At 41.1% G+C, this 22571-nt stretch overlaps 1 protein-coding gene across 1 annotated transcript in view; it reads right to left on the bottom strand.

Moving 5' to 3' along the window:
• Positions 1–1481: 1481 nt before the first annotated feature.
• LOC310951879 (phospholipase A and acyltransferase 4-like) overlaps positions 1482–22571 on the bottom strand; it is a 30617-nt gene continuing 9527 nt past the window's right edge. The window contains exons 3-4 of the mRNA XM_083920342.1: positions 8350–8648; positions 1482–7861 (exon numbers count right to left, since the gene is read on the bottom strand). Coding sequence (XP_083776468.1) covers positions 7733–7861; positions 8350–8648 — 428 coding nt within the window. The 3' untranslated portion in view covers positions 1482–7732. The remainder of the gene's footprint in view (positions 7862–8349; positions 8649–22571) is intronic.

Raw genomic sequence — 22571 nt, 5'->3', positions numbered from 1 at the left:
GATTTGGGGGTAGACATTCTGAGGTCCAGTGGAGGGACATTCTAAAACTGGTCCACTCATCCTCAATTTGTGCCAGACACGGCATATTACAGTGAAAGGTGCTTCATAGAGCCCATTTCACCAATGCTAAATTGGCTAAGATATACCCTAGTCACAGTGATGCTTATAACCGTTGTAAGAAGTCCCCAGCCGAACATGCACACATGTTCTAGACGTGCCTGAAGTGTGCTGATTTTTGGTCCCATATTATTTAAAACTCCCAAACAGGCTCTGAACACACATTTGGAACCCAATCCCCTGACTGCTCTTTTTGGGCTCCCTCTGTATAAAGATCTGTCCATTACTACACAGCGTGTGAAGGCCTTTACCACCCTGCTCACCAGACGCAACATTCTTCTTTTACTTATGATCGTGTTCTCTATCCGTGTTGCGTTGTTCTTTGTTAATCGTTTCTTTGTTTCCTTTGTTATAGTTTCCTGAGTTCCTGTTTACAACCACCCATTCGTGTTTTGTCTCCCGTGTAGGTTCCCCCTCGTCTTCACCCGGATCCACACCTGTTTTCCCCGTTCCCTGTTTTTTGTTTGTTTCTCGTTTTTTCATTAAATATTTGTTTAAACCGGGGGCTACACGGTGGTGTAGTGGTTAGCACTGTCGCCTCACAGCAAGAAGGTCACAGGTTCGCATCCCGGCCTCGGCCTTTCTGTGCGGAGTTTGCGTGTTCTCCCCGTGTCGGCGTGGGTTTCCTCCGGGTACTCTGGTTTCCTCCCACAGTCCAAAGACATGCACGTGATAGGTTAATTGATGAGTCTAAAATTGCCCGTGGGTGTGAATGGTTGTCTGTCTCTGTACGTCTCTATGTGCCCTGTGATAGACTGGCATCCTATCCAGGGTGTACCCCGCCTCACGCCCTATGTCAGCTGGGATCGGCTCCAGCACCCCCGCGACCCCGACCCCGGGATAAGCGGTTGAAGATGAATGAATGAATGATATTTGTTTAAACCTTTCTCGGTGTCCTTGTCTGCATTTGGGTCCCACTCCTCAGAGTTATTCCCTGCACCGTTCATGACAGTACGGTCTGGCCATAACATGGAACCCGCGGACACGGTGACTGATCCTCCGGGATTTTCCCTTCGCCAAGTGGTTTCCGCTCAGGTTGTCTTACTCAGTCAACATTCCCAGACACTACAATGTATCCTGGAAAACCTGAGTAAGCTCTCCGCCTGTGTTTCCCGTATTGAGAGTAGTCAGGTTAGGCCTGCACTAGCTTCCTCTGCTAGCACTGAGTCACTCGCTACCCCAGCGTTATGATGGAAAGTTGGGTGAGTGCAGAGATTTCCTGTTTCAGTGCTCACTAGTGTTCAGTCAACAGCCCCTTACGATAGCGCACTCACACTGTCCTTCCGCACCACGACCCGGGCTTTAGGGTACTTGTCCCCCGTCCCTCTCCCCCCGCGCCCCAGCCCCGTTTGTACTCACACTGCCTGGGCCTCGGCCAATACTTCTTGCTGTCCATACACCACCATGCCGTAACACGTCACACGCATTGATCGCGTGTGTGTGGCTTTGTTTACAAGCTACACGTTTTTGTACGTCTTGTCGACTGTTTTTGAATATTTTCATCCGACCAAATCTGCAGTAAACACTCCACCTCCGCATCCCATCAACGTGAACCTTTCACCGCCATTGTTGTTGTTGTTAAATGTCCGAGCATGGTCCGTCCTTCTATTTACTATGTCCGAACAGGCACACATAACGCTACCGCCGTAGGGCTCGTGCTTGTGCTCGTACACGTGCGCACGCTCGTGCTCGTACATGTGCGAACAGCTCCGCTAAAGCCCACCTCTTTCAAGCGGGCCGTTGGCGGCCCGCTGTCGGCTGTTATGCACGGAACGGGTGCACTCACACTTCTTAAACGTACTAGGCTTTAGCTGAAAAAACGGTTTTGGCCCGGTACAGAACGACAGTGTGAGTGCGCCCTTAGCCTATGTGTTTGGTTTGCTTACAGGTAGGGCACGGGGTTATGCCAGAAAGCTGCACCCCAGGCACGGGCCTTTCAGTAATAAAATCTACACAACAGAACTTTGTGTAGAAGTTTGGAAAACAGTTAAAGTTCAATGTTTCATCGCAACTGGCTGTTCAAAGACATTCTTGCAAGTGTGTAACAGTATATGCATTATTTTGAATCTTGTTGTGATTATGTTTATGTGGTTTCAGAAGTGCAAAGTCTCTGTCCAATTCCTGAAATAATTTGTGTTTTAATAATAGGCTCGTCACTATATCTAGGAGAATGTGATGATGTGTAGTATCTGTATCTGTTAAAACTGTCTGCCTAAAGATTTTGGTTAAATTAGATATCAGAAAGCTTAATAATGGAAAACCAACCAAAGATAGTTTAATCTTAGAATTAGAATTCCGGCATGAAAAGCAGTTGTTTCGCTCAGAGCCAAAGGGTTAAGTATCGTAAACCCCCCCCCCCCCCTTTTTAGTTCAACTGTGAGATAAAGGAACAGACAGAGGGGTCTCTCTCACTCTGCAACTTCCCTCTGCACCTCTGACCCCCCTCTGTTACTTCACCTCCTGCACTTATCTCTTCTCCCCTCTTCGTTCCCTTTTTTCTTTTGTCTAACTTTGTTAACCCAAAGAGAGGTTGTTTTCTTACTTAAGTAATTTCGTTTATTAATCTATTTTTACCGTGCAACTTTATAAGTTTCTACGACACGTTTTTATTTTTCCTAAGTATAGTAAAACCCCTCGTGCCGTCTTTTCCCTTTTATCCGGTCGACAAATTGCATCAAACTCTAGTTCAGAACCGGTAGAACATTTTTGTCAACCCAAAACAACCTCCAGAGCCACAGCCACCTGAAGAGCAGGGACGGGAGCAGACGAGCCCGCCGATCCAACCGTGCAGCTGACCCAGTCTACAGAACCAGAACTAAGGTCCGCCAAACACCGGGACGCGGACCCACGGAACCTGCTCTTACTCCAGGGCGACTGTAATATCAACGGCAAAGTAAGGTTGGCCTTTTAATGCAACTCTTGGTTAAACGTTGGTGACAGTTAGATTCTGATCCGAGTTCTGTTGGCCGGCTGATTAGAGCACGTTTTTTTTTTATCCGCCAGTGATATTATAAACAAGCCCGTAGGTCTGAATCACTCTAGTCTCAAGCTTCTTATATCCACATTTAACCTTTTTTTTCACTTGTCTATTCAGTGTTGCACTATCCTGTATTCTCCTTGTTAGGTAGTCAAATAAATGTTTATAACCTTACGTCGTTGTAAGAGTCGTCCGTTCTGTGCAGAAAGTGTTGGTCACTGATAAGGCTGTGGTACGAATTAACGCGTTCAACTGAACTTAAAACTCAAAATTTAAACCATCAATTACGTTAAATAACTAACAGGTATTAAACCTTCACCAAAGTTTAATAAATATCCTGTCTTATTTTGGTGTGGTGCCCTTACTTCAAGGTAAAATAAATCCTAAATTTTAACGAGTCGTGTTAATTCATAATTAATTCAGCGACTACTATATTCTAGCCATAATAAAAGTAGGCTTAATCTCCTACACATAACCCTCAGACACAATATGATACCTTTTAGCAATTTTCCCGTGAGATGCTTTCAGTTTTTGATCATCCTGTGTCTGACTGTGATACCAGCAATCATTTGCTCAACCTGCGCCAGGGCTCCGCCAGTTCAGCTGATTACTCTGTGGACTTTCATACCCTGGCGGAAGAGTTAAGATGGGATGATAGAGCACTACAAAGCATTTTCTTTAAGGGCCTAAATGAGGATGTAAAGGACTGTTTAGTGGGTAGATCTGAGACCAGTACCTATCTCTCTGTCTTCGTGTCTGTCCTTGTCTCTCTCTGTCCATCTGTCCGTCTTTTCTCTCTTTCTCTCTCCCTTTCTTCCTCCCCAACCAGTCAAGATAGATGGCCGTCCTCCACAGAGATGGGTCTGTCCGATGTTCCTGCCTGTTATAGGGAAGGTTTTCGTTGCCACCGTAATACAAGTGTCCTGAGATAACTTTTGTTATAATTTGGCACTATAAATAAAATTTAATTGAATTCAATTGAATTGATTGGTTTTAGTCAAAGTGTACCTAAACCTACTCACTGTTTTAATCACACCCTCGACCTTGTTTGGGCTTATGGTGTGGAAATCAATGACTTAATAGTCTTTCCACAGAATCCTATTTTATCAGAGCATTATTTAATAACTTTTGAATTCATATTACAGGACTACTCACCTCTGGGCAAAGGTTTCTAAACTAGAAGTTTATCTGATAGTGCCGTAACTAAATTTAAGGAAGCGATTCCATCTGCATTTAATTTAATGCCTGATCCTAAAATTCCAGATTTCTGTACAAACGTCAGTTTCTCTTAAATTGATCACCTTGTTGCCAGTGTTGCAGGCTCACTACGAACAACACACGACTCTGTTGCTCCTTAAAAAAAGAACATAATGAAACAGAGGAAGTTAGCACCATGGTATAACTCACAAACCGGTGAATTAAAACAAATGTCGCGAAAATTGGAAAGTAAATGGCGTTCCACTAAATTGGAAGAATTTCGCTTAGTTTGGCAAGAAAGTCTAAAAATATATAGGAAGGCCCTCCATAATGCCAGAGCAGCCTTATTATTTATCTTTAATAGAGGAGAAAGGGAACAATCCTGGATTCCTTTTCAGCACTGTAGCCAGGCTGACAGAGAGCCACAGCTCTATTGAGCCATGTATTCCTATAACCCTCAGTAGTAACGACTTCATGAACTTCTTTAATGACAAAATTTTAATTATTAGAGAGAAAATCATCTCGCTTGGCACCAATTTTTCTTCAAACCAAGGAACCTTAGAAACAACTGCTTTTCTACAGTTGACCTTAACAAATTAACCTCTACTATTCTGGCATCAAAGCCTTCTACTTGTCTCCTAGACTCTTTTCTAACTAGGTTACTTCAAGAAGTGTTACCTTTAGTTAGCACTCCTGTATTAGATATGATTAATATGTCTTTATCGGCATGTACCAGTCTTTTAAAGTAGCTGTAATAAAACCTCTTTTTAAAAAGCCCAGTCTTAATCCTTAGGTACTAACCAACTATTGACCCATATCTAACCTTCCATTTCTCTCTAAAATCCTCGAGAAATTAGTCGCCAATCAGCTGTGTGACTTTTTACATAATAATGAGTTATTTGAGGACTTCCAGTCAGGATTTAGAATGAATCATAGCACTGAGACAGCACTGGTAATGACTAACTACCTTCTAATAGCTTCAGACAAAGGACTTCATGGAGTCCCACAGGGTTCTGTCCTTGGACTGATTGTATTCACCTTATATATGCTTCCCTTAGGAAATATTATAGGAAGCACTCCATAAAGTTTCATTGTTATGCTGATGATATACAATTATATTTGTCGATCAAACCAGAAGAGACCGATCAGTTAGATAAACTTCAAATGTGCATTAAGGAAATAAAAAGCTGGATGACCTGCAATTTGATGATGTTAAACTCAGATAAAACTGAAGTTATTGTACTTGGCCCTGAAGGCCTCCGAAACTCAATAGCTATAATAATATGTATGTGTATGTGTCCATTGAGCTGGGTCTGTCCGACGTTCCTGCCTGTTATTGGGAAGGTTTTCGTTGCTACCGTATTTTATGTAGGAATTGTTGGTTCTATGTAAATCATAAATAAGTCATGGAGTGTGGTCTTTACCTACTCTGTAAAGTGTCCTGAGATAACTTTTGTTATGATTTGGCACTATAAATTTAATTTAATTTAATTTAATTTAGTTGTTTTACGACTGATGTTTAATGATGATTATGTGTGACTGTGTTGATTCAGTTAAGTTGAGGATGTTTTGTTTGCAATGCTCTACCCAGTGGTTCCCAACCTGGGGGTCCCGACCCCCCAAAGGGGTCGTCAAAGATCCAGGGGGGGTCGCGAAGCCCTCTTGATTTTAAGGGGTTGAATAATTTTAATGTAATTAAAATGTTAAATAAATGAGTAGGCTAAGCATTTAATTCATATATGTGACAAAATCAACTAAACACGAAAGTTTACAATGGTAAAAATATGGGTCCCTTAAGAAAAAGGTTGGGAACCACTGCTCTACATAGTTATTGCACGCACTAACACTCTGTTACCTATAACTGTATTTGAACAGACTACACACACATAACCTGAATTAGACCCTTTTTAGATCTCTCCAGCTGTTGCTTTTGTGTGATTGAAACATTCACACCTTTTCTGCAGGGGTCCAAGCTCGCGCGCGCGCGCGCGCGCGCACACACACACACACACACACACACACACACACACACACACACACACACACACACACACAATGAATTAGTTGTTCAGCTTTAGTTAGTTTATTGTGTTTGCGAATGTATTAATTTGTTTGTGTTTACTATATGTCTGTTTATTTAATATTACACAAAGATGAATGAGCCAGCCTCTACTAAGAAAATAACTTTTAAATCCTTCAACTGATTAAACTATTACATTTATCGATGTTCAACCCTTAATTAGTAGTTTAATATATTTAATGAGACTTTTATATTAGTTGGCACTCCGTCTATGATGGTGGTGCCCCGAGGAACTCTGGTTTAACTAGAGTAATTTTTATTATTATCTTAGATAATTATTGGTGATAGCTAATATTTACTTGATTAACAATAATCATATATATCACATATTCATAATCTGAATGTGAGTCAAGGCCCTACATTTAATTGGTTCTCCGTGTGAAGTTTTTAATAAATTTAAGTTATTCATTTTTAGTAATTTTCTTTTTCAAATATTTCATTTGATAGTCACATTTTTGATCCAATTAACTTAAAGTACCTACACTAGAAAGAATACGAATCCCTTTGGAGAATGATTCTATCTTTGTTGCCACCTCTCTGTGGCAACTTAACTGCCTCAATACCCATGTAATGTACTGTAATTCACTCAAGCTGTGGTTCAGACTGTTAAAGTGTTTGGTCACTGATTTGTCTTTGTGATTGCTAATGGACCACTTAAGTTCACAAATTCGGGTTGACATTTTAACAGGGAAACCACAAATTGAGCGCTGTGACGTCATCCTATCTTTAACTTTAATGTCAACACCAGACTTTGTGTGGTTGAAATTATCCACCTTAACCATAAAATAACAGTTTACACATTTAATAAAGGAACATTTCCAGTAGGAATCTGAGAAAGAAAATGAGTGGGCCTCTTAGGCAAATCGGACTTCATTAGATAATCATGTGTAAGTGGGAAGACTTAGGGAAAGTAATTAGGGAAAGTATGAATATATATATATATATATATATATATATATATATATATATATATATATCAATATGTTCCAATATCTACTCACAATTTGACTATAATTGACCACTGAATTTGGCATACCTTACTAAGATGATTGTCCAATAATTCACCAAAACATCCACAAGAGAAATGTGTTTCAGATCATAGCACAATGTGAAATTGATGGGTTAATCCTTTAAGTCGTCAGCGTTCCTATTCCAAATTAAAATAAGTCATCTATATACCTCAGTAATTTTTAATAAACATAGAATAGGGATTGTAGTTGTAAATAAAATGAAACCCCATAAATCAGTTGGCAAAGTTGAGAGCCACTGGTGAGCCCATGGCTGAGCCCTGATGCTGCAGATGGGATTGCTTTGAAACCTAAAATATGTATTTGCCAATACTTATTCTTAGTTAGTGACTGTTAGTTAAAGGTAACAAAAAAATCCGTAGATGAGTCAACATGGTCTTGAGCAGTTTCTTTGGAGCTGACAACATCTTTGAAAACAGCAGTTGCCTCCAGACACTCTACGTTTTTGGGTCTTGTAGGAATCTATAGGAGGAAAACAGAATAACAATCCCTTAGTGGTTGTTAATGGTCAGCAAGGTCCTAAATATACAGGATGTAATGTAAAGTTAAACCAACACACTACAAATATTATATATATCAAAAACTGAATCTGTATGTATCAGACAAGTGTCATAGAATGCTAATGAGCAATTGGCAAATGTCTCCCCTAATATAGCTAACACCAATGTGATGTATTGAATTTTATTAAGTTGTAAAGATGGATGCAAGCCTTATGGATAATTTATTTTTATTTCTTTTACCACTACATCACTGGGTATCAACAATAATACATAAAACAATCAACAGTTTTATTGGTCTGATATGGCCAAAATGCAGGTTAAGTTCAGTCCAAACAGGGAAATTATCACACTATCAAAACTCACACTATGCTAGTATCATAATTTGATTGGGAACAATCAATCAGAAACATGGAAAGATGTTATTATTGCACTGCCAAATGTATACAGTACCTGGTTGCACACAGCTTTCCCATAGCGTACAAAAGTGGCAAAGTGCTCGCAGTTGAGAGTGAAAAGTTTATATGTAAAGTTCTGATCAACAAGGGCATTGCACCGTAGCCTCATTTCCTCAGGTGCTGATGGTGTGAAGGCATGGCGGTTGTTACTTATCAAAACATGGGCTCCTTTCGGGACATTCACTTCACAGAGAGGCACTCTACGGATCCTGGTCTCTCCCAGAAGAAGGTCACCACATAGAGGGAAGATCGCTTGTACAGAAGTACGTATTCTGCTCATCAGTTCCCCTTCATCTACAGAATGAGACAGTTTACTTTCAAGATGTGTGATAATTTGAATCAATCTCAGGTTCCAATTTCAATAATATCCTTTAGCTTATATACCACTGTCAAATATTACCATTATACACCAAAACCGTCATGCGCTCAAAATAGTGTTCTTGATCTGCTGCCATGGGCATCATTTATAGTAGTGACAGCAGGGATATGTCTCTAACTTGTCTGATTACCTAAAAATGTTCTCATCACTAATTTGATCAAAACATCCTCATACCTAAACAACAGAATAAGGAAACAGGTGCCAATGAAAAAGTATTTAAGAATGTTCTATTAAACATGGCCACATGGTGACTGTTTGAAACATGTGATCATGGTGATGTGACCGTTACACATGACTGTTTGTTTTAAAGTTGTGAAATGGAACTACTGAAGTTTAGGCAACAGAAACCCTTGGATAGGGTTGAAAAAAGAAAAAAGGATCATGCATCATGTGTGAAGGTGAAAAGAAGTTAATTAAGCTAAAAAATGACTTTTGGTTTCATACGTGTCACACAGGACTCAAATTCTGCTGGGTTAGGTCCTGTGTTTCGATTGACCCATCCACCACCCATAACCGGCTCCTTACAAAGAGTTTGGAGTTCTTATAACTACATCACCTTACTTCCTAGTTTGGTCCTAGGACAATTACTATGGCCACTAGAGGCTGCTGCCTAACAACAAACATAAATACCTTTGCTTTTGACAATCGCAAGTATGAGGTTGTTTTTTGGGTGAGGACAGTCTGAATTTGATAGTAATTGCATATTAGCCTTAATAGCCTTTACTAAGGGCTCGTTAGACTTACTAAGGGCTCATTAGACTCAGTAAGTGCACTCAACCATGAGGGTACAAACCAAGAACAGCAAGAAGTGTTACCTTTAAATTAGTCTCAAACTACAGAGTGCTACATATTAGTGCAGGATGTAAGTGCAACTTTTTTTCTATTCATTTTTCTGTTTAGGGACGACACAGTGGTGTGATGGTTAGCACTGTCTCCTCATAGCAAGAGGGTTCCTGGTTCTCTCAGGGTTCTCCATCTTCTCCATGTGAGTTTGAATGGTTGTCTGTCTCTGTCTGTCTCTATGTGCCCTGCTGTAGACTGATGCCCTGCACCCCTCCTCACACTCAATGTTAGCTGGGATCAGCTCCAGCCCCCAGCCCCCTCCTGGTTGAAGATGATGGATGGATGGATTTTTCTACTTATTTAACATGTTTATTTTATTTGAATAATCCTTAATCTTCTTAGCCAAGGTGTAGTCGAAAGTACCGTGGCCCTGAGGGGCAAATCACAACGACAAATCCGAAAACACAACGACAAATCCAAAATCACAACGACAAATCGAAAATGACAACGACAAACCCAAAACGACAACGACAAATCCAAAATCACAACGAAAAATCCAAAACGACAACGACATATCCAAAACGTCAACGACAAATCCAAAACGACAACGACAAATCCCAAAAACACAACGACAAATCCAAAACGACAAATCCAAAATCACAACAACATTAACTTAGACCGGAAAGGGTAGGTCTCTCTGATCAGAGGATGGACGCTCCTGATTGGACAGACGGACTGTCTTTCGTATAACAGGAAGAGAGAGGTGGAGAACCCGCTGCAGCTCTACATGGCCGTGTAACGTTAGGGCGCTCTGATTTCCCCGGTGATATGACGGGTTTAAGAGTGAGATATTGAAGCCGAAGCCGACACCGACAAACATGTGAGGCAGACAGCTGTTGCACCTCCTTCACTGAACAGCTCCTCCGATGCTGTCGACGCCCCAGTGGGAGGGATGGCAATGGCCGTGAAGATTCAGCTGGACGAAAACATGAACTGTGCATTGTAAGCTTAAATTCGTTTGTCAGCGTCCACATAAACCAGCATAAGTGTTTCAGTCATAAGAACCGAAGTGTGGTTAGTACTCTTGCTGTAAAGCAGCCAAAACACACCAGCTAACAAGCTAACGTCATTGTTAGCCCGCATTAGCGGTTAGCATCGGATTTTATCAAACCTAACGTTACAGGTTAACCTGGCGAAATCTGTAACATCAGTTCGCTAATGTTAAAACCCCGAAGTGTAGTTACAGAGCGTTAGTTTGAGAGTATGTTTGCACAGCTAATGTAGTTATAATTTACGGTTGTAAGGACTGTTATTGCCTTGGCCCAGACAGCCCACAGACAGTTAAACGGAGCTATCTGGCACGTAACGTTAACAGCGATGTTGGTGTGTTAGCGTCAGTTTCTAAGTTTAATGGAGAGACTGTCGGTAACGTTCATGTAGGGACAGATGCACCTACAGTTACAGAGCTGTTAGTGTTGTAGATTCATGTGCATTTACTCTGCTATCAAGCATGAACTGTTGACTGTACATGTTCTATAGTAAACAGATATAGCCACTCCACTGACATGATGCTGTGTAAAATAACACCACTGAGTATAATGCAGTCAGGCACAACTCTACTAGTCCCTCTGACCTCAAGGATAATATTATATGATAATCTTAATGACATAATGTGATGACCTCATCTCAGTAAAGCTGGACTTATAAACACCTCAAATACGATTCAACTGCAGACTCATAAAAAACAATAAAGTTAAAGCATCTCTATAAGAGTTTGAACAAACACATTATAAACGTCATGCATATTGAATTCATTGCAGGGCCTTTGTGTTTGACTACATTATTTATTTATTGTCAGTGTTTAATACAACAGTTTTATCAGAGTGGTAGTGATCCCCTAATCAGAATCAGAATCAGAAAACCTTTAATGTCCCGCAGACGGGGAAATTTGTTTGTCACAGCAGCAACAGAATATAACAAGCAGAAACATAATACAAAATAAGATAAAAAAATACCAAAAATAAGCAATAGTTAAATTTAAAAAGGGAAGAAATAGAAATAGACATATTTACATACCCACATGATATAGTGCAGTTGTTCTTGTTTTGTAATAATATAGTATTGAATAAATTAATATGAGTAAATATGACCAAATAGTGCAAAAACAGAAGTGACCTTAAAAAAATGTGTTTTGTTCTACATACTAGATTTTATTTGTATACTATATTTTCTTTACTTCTGTATTTCTTCACAAATGATCACATTGTGAACTGCATTATGTGCTTTTTCTCCAGGCTTCTCTTGGCAGTCCTGCTTTTAAACCATGATGGCAGCTGAGAGGTTGATGGACCAGTGATGGTGAGGTCTGATCGCCCTATCAAGGAGAAGCTGAATCCCTGAATGTGATCTAAAAGCATGTGTTTGCTTCCTCAGCCTTCACGTCGACCCTAACAGAGTAACAGAGAGGTCTTCATCACATCATCACCTCATCAAAGACTGCTGTACCAGAGAGCCGTGCTGCCTGCCCTTTCCACATCCTGCCAGAACATCACCGGGGACAGCTGGACAGCCTGTCTCTCACACAACATTTGCAGTTTAACACAGGACATCAGTGTGAAAGTTTTAAGCTTAAGATTATTATTTGTCAAGAAAAAGTCAGACCAAAGTCTAAAATTAATATGAATAAAAAAAAATGTTTACTAAAACATTGCAAGATGTTTGTTTTTACCTTTGTCACTATTCACGTTTGCATATTTTACTACGTTGAGAAAAAAATGTTCCATATAACTCATGATTGTCTATGTATTTTGATCAATTAAAATATTTTCTAATAATAAAATAGTTAATTCAGGATCGTACAAATCTAATGAGTGCTTTCTAGTTTTAAATGGATACATCTTTTTTTTTTTCTTATACTTTTGACCACTTGGCACATCCACATTCATATTTCAAAAAGTTCCAGTCTTGTGTTTTAAGTTTTGCTGGTGCAGTTATACTTATTTTACATTTGTATTGCAGAATGTTTCTTATTGTTTTAACTGTAGTTCCTGAATATAAAAGTACATGAATAGATTTTATATTTTGGGATGTTGGTAAATAGTTTCACTTCTGTATGCAGACCTAACATTAATGCTATAACTGATCTTAACTGCATAAAATGTTTTTATACAGTATGACACTGAGTATTTTTGTAGACTGTCACCTAAACGGGACATTTCATAATCTAAAGTCCTTCTCCTTCTGGAAACTGTCTCCTGATGATGGACCTAGTGAAGGTAAGGGCTTTCTGTGCCGGCCACAGGCCGAGCAGACGACCTGCATCCTAGCTGTGTAATAATAGTGCGTTGTTATATGGACACAATATCTACAGTTAATGAGAGAAACATTTCAAAGGTAGATATAGGTAATGATGATCTCATACTTAAAAAATAGTACAGAAAATAACCCAGATTGTTTTAAAATGGTCTTAAATTTACTGTTTTATTTATAGGATACCCTTTTTTGATATTACTATTCATCTATTTAGTCGTATTTGCAAGTTCAGAGATAAGTCAACATTTCATATAAAACATAAAATAATAAATTAGTTCTCTCTCTGTCCTCACTCTCCTGCTGTTTGAGGGGAGACGTGCCGTCCTCATGGAGATGCGTGGACCAGGGCAGCCACTCGGCTATCTGCCGTTAGCAAAGGTTGCGTTTAACACGCAGCTGGTGTTTTTGCTGAAGTACTTCCCACATAGTCCGATATACTCATCCTGATGTTTAGGTTGGTTGACAACATATCATCTGTCACGCCGTACGGATGCCCTGCATCAAAAATAATCGTTTGGATTATTCGTTTTGGATTTGTCGTTGTGATTTTGGATTTGTCGTTGTGATTTTGGATTTGTCGTTGTCGTTTTGGATTTGTCGTTGTCGTTTTGGATTTGTCGTTGTGATTTTGGATTTGTCGTGATTTTGGATTTGTCGTTGTGATTTTGGATTTGCCGTTGTGTTTTCGGATTTGTCGTTGTGATTTGCTCCTCAGGGCCACGGTACGAAAGAGATGGAGGGGGAGATAGGAAGAGAGTTAACTAAAGATAGTGTAACCAGATGGTTTATGTTCTGTATGCATTTTAGTTATCTGGTGTCCCTCAGTCTGTTTATTTTACAGCAGGCATGGCGATCGCAGCAGGTGTTTATGTGGAAGAAAACATGATTGAGAAAGTGAATAACAGGGCTAGGTCAACGTTTACTGGGGACATGGGCCCGATAAGCACATTGGCCCTCATTTATCAAACGAACGTACGGCAGAAAGACGTGCGTACGACCATTTCCTGGCAAACTTCGGCATTTATCAATTTGGACGTGAGCGGGAGCTACGATCAAATCTCGCGTTAGGTCTGAGATTGTGTACGCAAATTTCAGCCTGTGTATTTGCGGTGCAGCACAGCAAAATCTGGCTGAAAATAATTAACAAACCTCAGTTGTCATTAAGCATAAGCAGTCACATATTAAGAACAGATCAAAACGGATTCTTAAAACGAATTTAAAAAAAAAAAAATTGTGGTTGGAGCAATTGATTGTACTCATGTGCGTCTGAAGGCACCATCCATGAATGATTACTCATTCATCAATTGCAAAAACTACCACTCGATAAATGTACAGGTGATTTGTGATGCCAAGCTATCGCTTTTAAACGTGGTGGCCAGCTGGCCAGGGGGGGGGGGGCACACGATTCTTTTATATTTCAAAACAGCTCGGCTCCAGCCCCCCGTGACCCCGACAGGGACAAGCGGTTGAAGATGAATTAATGAATGAATGTGTTGGCGCGCGGCTGCAGCAAGACGCACTGCAGCAAGACGCACTGCAGAGCCAAAGTCATCTCCTCAGTTAGTGGCTACCCTCGATAAATTGCATTAAATCAAACAAGGTATCAGATGATTAACATCTTTGTATGGTTCTTCTAGGTGACAAAGGTATCCTCTAACGGAATACCTAATAACCCCGCTGACAAACCCCGCTACAGAGCAAGAGCGCCGGTGTTGTGCTGTATTCAGTACCCCTGCCGTGAAATGCACCCCCTCGCATTATAGGTGATTTTCTGGATCAGAAGGCTGTTGTTTCGACCTATAAGAGTAGTTTATATACAGGTAACCCACAACGGTCAGAACAGTTACTTACAATCTTTAAACTATTTTAAAGAGTTTAAAATCACAAACTTGGGTAATAGCGAACACAAAACAACACCTTTTTGTATGTTCTGTGGAAATATGCTGCAGCCATAATTACAAAATGAATTAAATGGATCTTTTGAGCAAGTTGAATGTATTTGACTTAGTGTTTCCTAAATATAATCCCAGCTTTTCTTGCAATTGATAGGTTCAAAAGTGTGTGCTTTTAATTGGGTTACCTGTATATAAGCTACTACTATAGGTCGAAACAACAGCCTTCTAATCCAGAAAATCACCTATAATGCGAGGGGGTGCATTTCACGGCAGGGGTGCTGAATACGGCACAACACCTGTCCAACAATTCGCACACGGGTCTCAGTGGAGCGCTGTTTCGGATTGACTGCCTCCGTTATTCTTTTCCATACAGCGTTTTTATGGGCCCCTTTTATTCCACTCTTAAGACTACCAAAAAGCACATCTTTATTTTGCTCCATGTCGGATGTCAGGAGCCGATATGTGTGTCGGAAAAGTTTCTTTTCTTACAAGTTTTTCGTCTCTCCATGTTTGACCTCAGTGTGCGAGGCCTCCAAACCAGGAATATTTAAGGGCGTAACATGTTAATGACGATCAAATTCAGCCGCCGCATTTATCAAGGCCCGCTCATTCGTACGCTGAGATTGGTCAGATACAAATGTTTCATAAATCACACGTGGGTCCTGTCATACAACCAATTCTGCAATCAGATCTGCGCCCGTTTTCACGCAAGATTGATAAATTCTGTTTAAAAAACAATACAACTGTATTTGGGCACGATGATGTCTGGACACAAAGTAGACGCCACTGATTGTAAATGTACTGATTGTGTATTGGAAAGACCTAATGGTGCGTGTAAATGTTGGCAGCACACGAACCTCTGTATAAGAAGGGAAGTTCTGTTAAGAGGAATTTGGAATTTAGGAATGAGGAATTTGGTATTGTGGATCTTGGAACTCTGTGAATTAGTGTGTCAAACCTTGATTCAATAAATTCTCCTTGATTGCTGTGACCTCTCTGCTGACTCCTTCTTGTAGACCTTTCTATTTTTATAATACATTGTTCTACCATAAATTGGTGACCCCGGACGTTCGATTGGTTTGGACCTGTTCGCTGGGACGACGGCTGAGCTCACCATTGCAGGAGCTGTGCATAAGGAGCCAAAAAGGTAGGAACTTTTATCCTATCTCGCACAGTTGTATGCCGGTTGAGGCTCAGCCTCGACTCAGGGTAGCGTTTTTGAGGTTCATTCCAAGTTGAACAGGCTGAGTCAGCTGGGAGGCCTTTGGCTGTCTTGCGTGTTCCTGCATGCAGGAAAGCTGCTGTAATTCTTTAAAATTTGTTATGATATACAAGAATTTTAAACATTGGACTGTGTCAGCAGCTATGATTCAAAAAGAAAAAGAACACCGGCCAGAAAAAGGGTGAATTTGTGCGTGTGTGGATAACTGGTCATTGTGATTGGGATAAAGGGAGTGTTTCAATAAAAAACCGGACTGGATTTTTGGTATTGACTTTAGAGAATATTTCCAAAGAGTTTGGAAATATAATATGGAGGGGCGTGCGCTTTAGAGTCTGTCTATGTAGGTCACACGCACATGCTGACCCGCTACCGCCACGGGCTGATCACTGTGTTAATACAGAGTCAACTAAATCATTTATATATACGTGAAAGGAAATTCACTATAAACTGAGCAGGATCTATTTGAGCACTGGATAAAAGATATGAACACACACACACACACACAGCAAACAGGAAAACGTGTCTAAAGAGGTCTATTGAAAGGCTCACAAATAAAGTTATTCAGTCTGTAAAGAATACACTGCTTATGAAAACTCCCATAGAAATATATATAAACTCATATAAACACTGCATGTATGATATGTAAAGCACCAATTAATAAGGGAAAGTTAACATCGAAAATAAATAAATAAATGATTAATAAAATCTATATATATAGATCTGTAAAAATCTATCTATAACCTATAAATATATATGTAGATCCATAAACTGGACTCTAGAGAATCTTTGACGGAACAGGTTAATCCCTCACTGACTCTCTTTCCACAAGGATGTTCTTGTGTGTCTGAGATCTGTTTTGACTGAGCGTGGAGTATCGATATACTGCATGTGTTTTGAGAAACTGCTATCTGCATGTTGAGCAGCTTGCTTTCATGGTTCCAAGTAGAAAAGTTCAAGTGACTCAGCTGTGATCAGAGGAAAAACAGCAAAATAAAATTGTGTAAATACATACTGTGAATTAAACAAATGAGGTTTCGCGAGCATTGTCATTTTTAGGTTGTGGCGCATTTGTAATTCAGAAGTTGGGTGTGGCTATAAAGGCCAACCGCCATTTTGGAACAGTGGCGCAGAAGAAAATCAGAAATAGGTGTGGTTGTGTTATCAATCGCCATTTTGGAGTTGTGGCACAGTGGAAATTTAGGAGTTAGGTGTGGCTTGGAGAGCCGCCATCTTAGAACCTGATCGCCATTTTGAATCAAACATTTGTGCAGTTTAAATTCTTGGTAGACGTCATTTTTGCCAGGAGTGGCTTGGAGGACTGCCAGACAGGCGGGGGAGATAACACCAGCTGAGAGGACCTAGCAGTTAGCTATAGGCCCAAATAGCATAGCTACCTGAAAGGCTAATCTAAGTGTTAGCATTTAAAATTGATTACAGCAATTACCATAGCCTAGCTTAGCATAAACTAGCATAGCTTAGGCTAAGCTAACTAGCATTGAGCTAGAAAACTAGCATATTAAATTGAACTTTGGGTATAACCATAGATTAGCTTAGCATAACTAGCATAGCTAAGGCTAAGCTAATTAGCATTGAGCTAAAAACCTAGCACATTATATTAGACTTTGGGTGTAACCATAGACGAGCTTAGCATAACCAAGGTAAGCTAAGCCTAAACTTACCACCAGTAAAACATAGAAATAGCATTCACCTCTGCAAAAGTGCTATCAAAGATTAGCATTGCCATAATAACCTAGCAACACAACAATTACTGCACAACCAATTGAGATAATGGGGGCCAAATACCCAGAATACATTAAGGATATCCCAAGACTATCAAAAAAATGGGCAAACATACGTAAACCAGACAGATATGAGGCTGGCCAGTATCCAATTCTAATAAAGGGCACTCAGGGGCATTATGTGCCATGGCAAACAATCAACCTTGCAGGTCTCGTCTCAAGGCTGCCTGACATTCACGAAGGAGCCAGCAAATGGATAAGATCATTTGAAGAGGAAACTGTGGGGAAAATGCTGGCCCTCGGTGACATAAAAGCGATATGGGCAAGATGTTTTGGGGCGGCAGCAATGAAGAACCTTTTTTCGTGATGGTGGTATAGGAGATACAAGAAAATTAGATCCCACAACCACCTGCGCAACAATCACCGGAAGCTGTCAATGTATACCAACAATCTTGTGGTGCACGGGATGGATATGGAAACTCATATCGTTCAAGGGGAGGTCCCTACAGAGGACAAGGACCACGGCGAACCAGTGGTGAATGCTTGGAGTGCGGCATGCCAGGTCATTCAGAGGGGGCAGAGGCAGGACAATGCAACGTGGAGCTAGAGGCTCTGCAGGCCCCTGGGGAAGACCTAATTTTGGATACTAGGGTGCCCAGAGAATCCTAAAGGGTCAGCTTCCAGTGATAACGGTGGAGGCTGATGAAGAACCTATGCTGCAGGTTCAAATTGTAAGTACAAGTACCAATACTAGTGGACACTGGAGCCACTCACACATGTGTGGATCCAAAGTTTGCGACGCACCTCCCCATGTTAGACAGATTTGTTGAGACAATAGGATTCTCGGGACAAAAGCAGATAAAAAAGGGCAGGAACTGACAATACAAGTGAAGTTGGGTAGACAATGGCACCCAAATTATGATCACAAAGTCTATATAAAAATAACTGAACAAACCAAAATGAGTGCTATATTGGGAGACATAAATCTAGAAAGGGTGACCGACGCAGAGGTATCAGAGAAGTTAGAAGAGAACAAACTACTTAGGACAGAGGTGGTAACAGGAGGGAGATTAAGACTTCGGTAGAAAGAAGAGAGGTGACGATTTCAGAAATCCTCAAAGATGAAAGTAGTCAAGTTATATGTGAGTGGATGTCAGATAAGTTAGGAGTGTCGGTGTGGGAGAGAGGCGTTGTGTGGATGGATCATGGAAGTAGATAATGCAAGACACGAATGAGAAGAAGTCTAATGGAGGACAGGGAAGTGCGAGAGGCGTTGTGTGGGTGGATCATGGAAGTAGATAATGCAAGACACGAATGAGAAGAAGACTAATGGAGGACAGGGAAGTGTATTTGGATTTGGACTCCTTGATTGCTGTGAAACCTCTCTGCTGACTCCTTTTTGTAGACCTTTCTATTTTTATAATACATTGTTCTGCCATATTCAGCACTCCCCTTACCGGCACCTGTAGTGCAGCTGTGTCCTCACCCGCTAATGCGGGACGGTTTATATACCCCCCCGGTCGTTTAGTCTTTCTCTTTCCTCTGCCAAAGCGATTGCAGAAGGCTTGCAGCTCCGCCACGCCGTAGTGTCTGAGCGCTTATGTGCTGTGTGAGTCCTGCAGGACAGGAACAGGAATCAAAGAGATGTCTAAAGGCTGTGTCACAAGCCAAGCAGGGTCAGTGGACTGCCTGGGAAAACCTGGAGCACCATACGCTCACTTGGGGAGACCTGTGCGAAATGGAGGGGAGCCAAATCAAATTCATTATTAGGGCCACCTACGATGTTCTTCCTACACCCAAGAATCTTAACCAGTGGTTGTGAGAAGATCCAGCATGCCCTCTCTGCCAAACCCCAGCAACTCTCAGGCACATCCTTATCAGCTGCAAAACCAGCCTGTCCCAAGGCCGTTACACCTGGAGGCATTACTAAGTCCTACGCCAACTAGCAATCATTCTGGAAGAAAGGCGTACTTCCATCAATGCCCTCCCTCACCCAACATCCAGACACCCATCCACAGGACATAGGGCCTAGTGGAACCAGCAGCAAGACTGGATAGCACCCTCTTAGATGTCACAAGTGACTGAAAAATGCTGGTTGATCTTAATCAGGAACTTAAGTTTCCACCTGAGGTCTTGAACACCAAACTCAGGCTGGATCTTATTTTGTGGTCAATCTCACATAAGTCCCTGTTCATTGTGGAGCTATATAGTATGAACCAAAAAAAGCTTAAGTACAACGATATAGCTTTCGACGCACAACAACAACTTTAGCATACAGAAGTGCTGTCATGAACGGTGTGGGGAAATAACACAATGGAACCGGACCCAAATGCAGACAAGGACACAAGATAAGGAACTAAACAAATATTTACAAAAACAAAAGGGTACCAATTACAGGGGAAAAGTACAACACGGACGAGACGGTCGAGGGTAACAGGAACGGGTAACAAATGGACAGTCGGGGATCTGGACAAGGGAACGGGATCTCGGGAAACTACGGAGGGAAAGAACAAAGAAACAATCATTTATAAACAAACAACACAAAGCGAGAATGCAATACGAATGAGAAACGGGAGCCAACCTTGTGGGAGTTCAGCCATACCTTCTGACCCGGTCCTTGGGGTACTTGGGAGCTGGGATGCGACTGCGAGATGTCGCAAGATGCGGGAATGATGTGACTCGACCGGTCTCCTCCTCCTCAGCAGACGAGAGAGGGCGTCCGGTTTAATATTCTTGCTGCTGGAACGTAAGTCAGCGAGAAATTCCCCTTGCCGGGAATTCAGTCTCTTAGCCGTCTGGATGTATGACAGGTTCTTGTGATCAGTCCAAACCACAAACGGAATCTCTGCCCCCTCCAACCAGTGTCGCCACTCTTCCAAAGCTAGTTTGACTGCTAGTAACTCACGGTTCTCTACGTCGTAGTTTCTCTCAATGGGGGACAGCTTCTTGGAGAAAAGCGCGCACGGATGAACCGTGTTATCAGTAGCTGATCACTGTGACAGAACCGCACCCACTCCCAGATCCGAGGCATCCACCTCCACAATGAACTGACAAGCAGGATTGGGCTGAACCAACACAGGAGCGGACGAGAAGCGTTTCTTAAGAGCCAGAAACGCGTCATCAGCGGCTTAAGACCAAACAAAGGGAGTTGTGGGGGACGTCAATCTGGTCATCGGCATCACAACCTGGCTGTAGTTAGGGATAAAGCGACGGTAGAAATTGGCAAAACCCAGAAAACGCTGTATTTGCTTTCTGGAAGAAGGCGTTGGCCACTCTGTCACCGCTTTAACCTTTGCACGATCCGCACTCACCTGTCCGCTCTCAACAATGTACCCCAAAAAAGTCACTGATGAGACGTGGAATTCACATTTTTCAGCTTTGACGAACAATCGATTCCCCTGTAGGCGCTGGAGAACCTGGTGGACGTGTATAACATGTTCTGACAAGTCTCTTGAAAAAATCAAAATGTCATCCAGGTAGACGAACCCTGATCTATTCAGCATATCACGGAGAACGTCCTTAATTAGTGCCTGGAAGACATCTGGGTCATTAGTTAACCCATAGGGCATTACCAGGTACTCGAAGTGGCCGAGTGGAGTATTAAAGGTGGTCTTCCATCCATCCCCCTCCTTAACCCCCATCCAATTTGGAAAAGACAGTAGCAACCATGAAATTGTAGTGTTTTAAATAATAGTAATCAGAATCCTGCAACACAGAGCTGATAACGTACCCACGAGCTCACAGGCCCAAGGGGAAGAACACAAGCACCTGAGATAACCAAGTCCAGTTGCTTTTGACTGAAACTGCTTTGGGGATATTATTATTCAAGGTCTGAAAAGACTTAATATTTTTGTTATTTAGACTAGTTTAGTCATAAGCAAATGCCAATGTTTTTTGTTTTTTTCAATTTTGGGAGAAAATTGGTAGTGACTCAAACACATACCTATAAATAGTAAAACCAGAGAAATTGATCATTTTGGGAGTGGTCTCTTATATAGCTTTCCAGAGCTATATATGCCAATCATTAGCATGCAAGTTAATACAACAAATATCAATTATTATATGATTATTAATTATTATTACTATTACTGTTACTACAGTCTGGACCCATGCAAACCACACTTGAGCACCTGATCTCAAGAAAATGACTGCAGGCAAATAATAATTACTCTTATAGGGCTTTATTGAGTGTTATCCATGTTGGTCTGTTGTTTCTGTTTGTTGGACCGCTGCTTGGGACGCAGCTCTAATCAAAGAGGCTACGGAGGAACTATGCAGGATATTTTCCTTATGGTTCTTTTTTTTACCTTGATTAAACTGCTTCAGAGTAAAAAGCAGTATATTGTATATTAACTGTATATTATTTAAAACAGTACAATTTCATGAAATAAATAACTAATAAAAAATAAAAAATGTTGTATGTGTTATTGACTTCAGCTGTGATGATGCTTCCCCCTGAGTTACCGGCGGTGTCAGTGGGTGCTCTGTTGTCAGCCATCCTCAGCTTCAGCGCATCATCCGGGGTTCGATTACTTTCCCCTGTGACCTGCCTGTGACCTATGTGACGTCATTTCAACACTTTTTCTACTCTCACCCACAAACTGAATTCGTGTTTACAGGGGAGACTTTTTAGTTTAGAGTTGTACTCACAGCTTTTAAATTCATACTCATAAAAACAATCCTAACCCGAAAAATTTCTCTGACTTGTGTATTACAGCACAATTTTGTGTACAACCATTTTATTTACGAATATGAATAGTTAGAATCACGGACGAATCTTTTAATCATGGACACATCTTTTTGACAGCTGTCTTAAAAATACCCCCTGACTTAGCGAGAGCTGGGGCTCATCACCTGAATACACAGTAACAGACCCTGGAAAGAACA

Source organism: Echiichthys vipera (genome assembly GCF_963691815.1).
Source record: "Echiichthys vipera genome assembly, chromosome: 9".
NCBI classification, from domain to species: domain Eukaryota; kingdom Metazoa; phylum Chordata; class Actinopteri; order Perciformes; family Trachinidae; genus Echiichthys; species Echiichthys vipera.
Note: the sequence above shows the minus strand (reverse complement) of the source record. Positions and strands in the feature narration are given on the sequence as shown.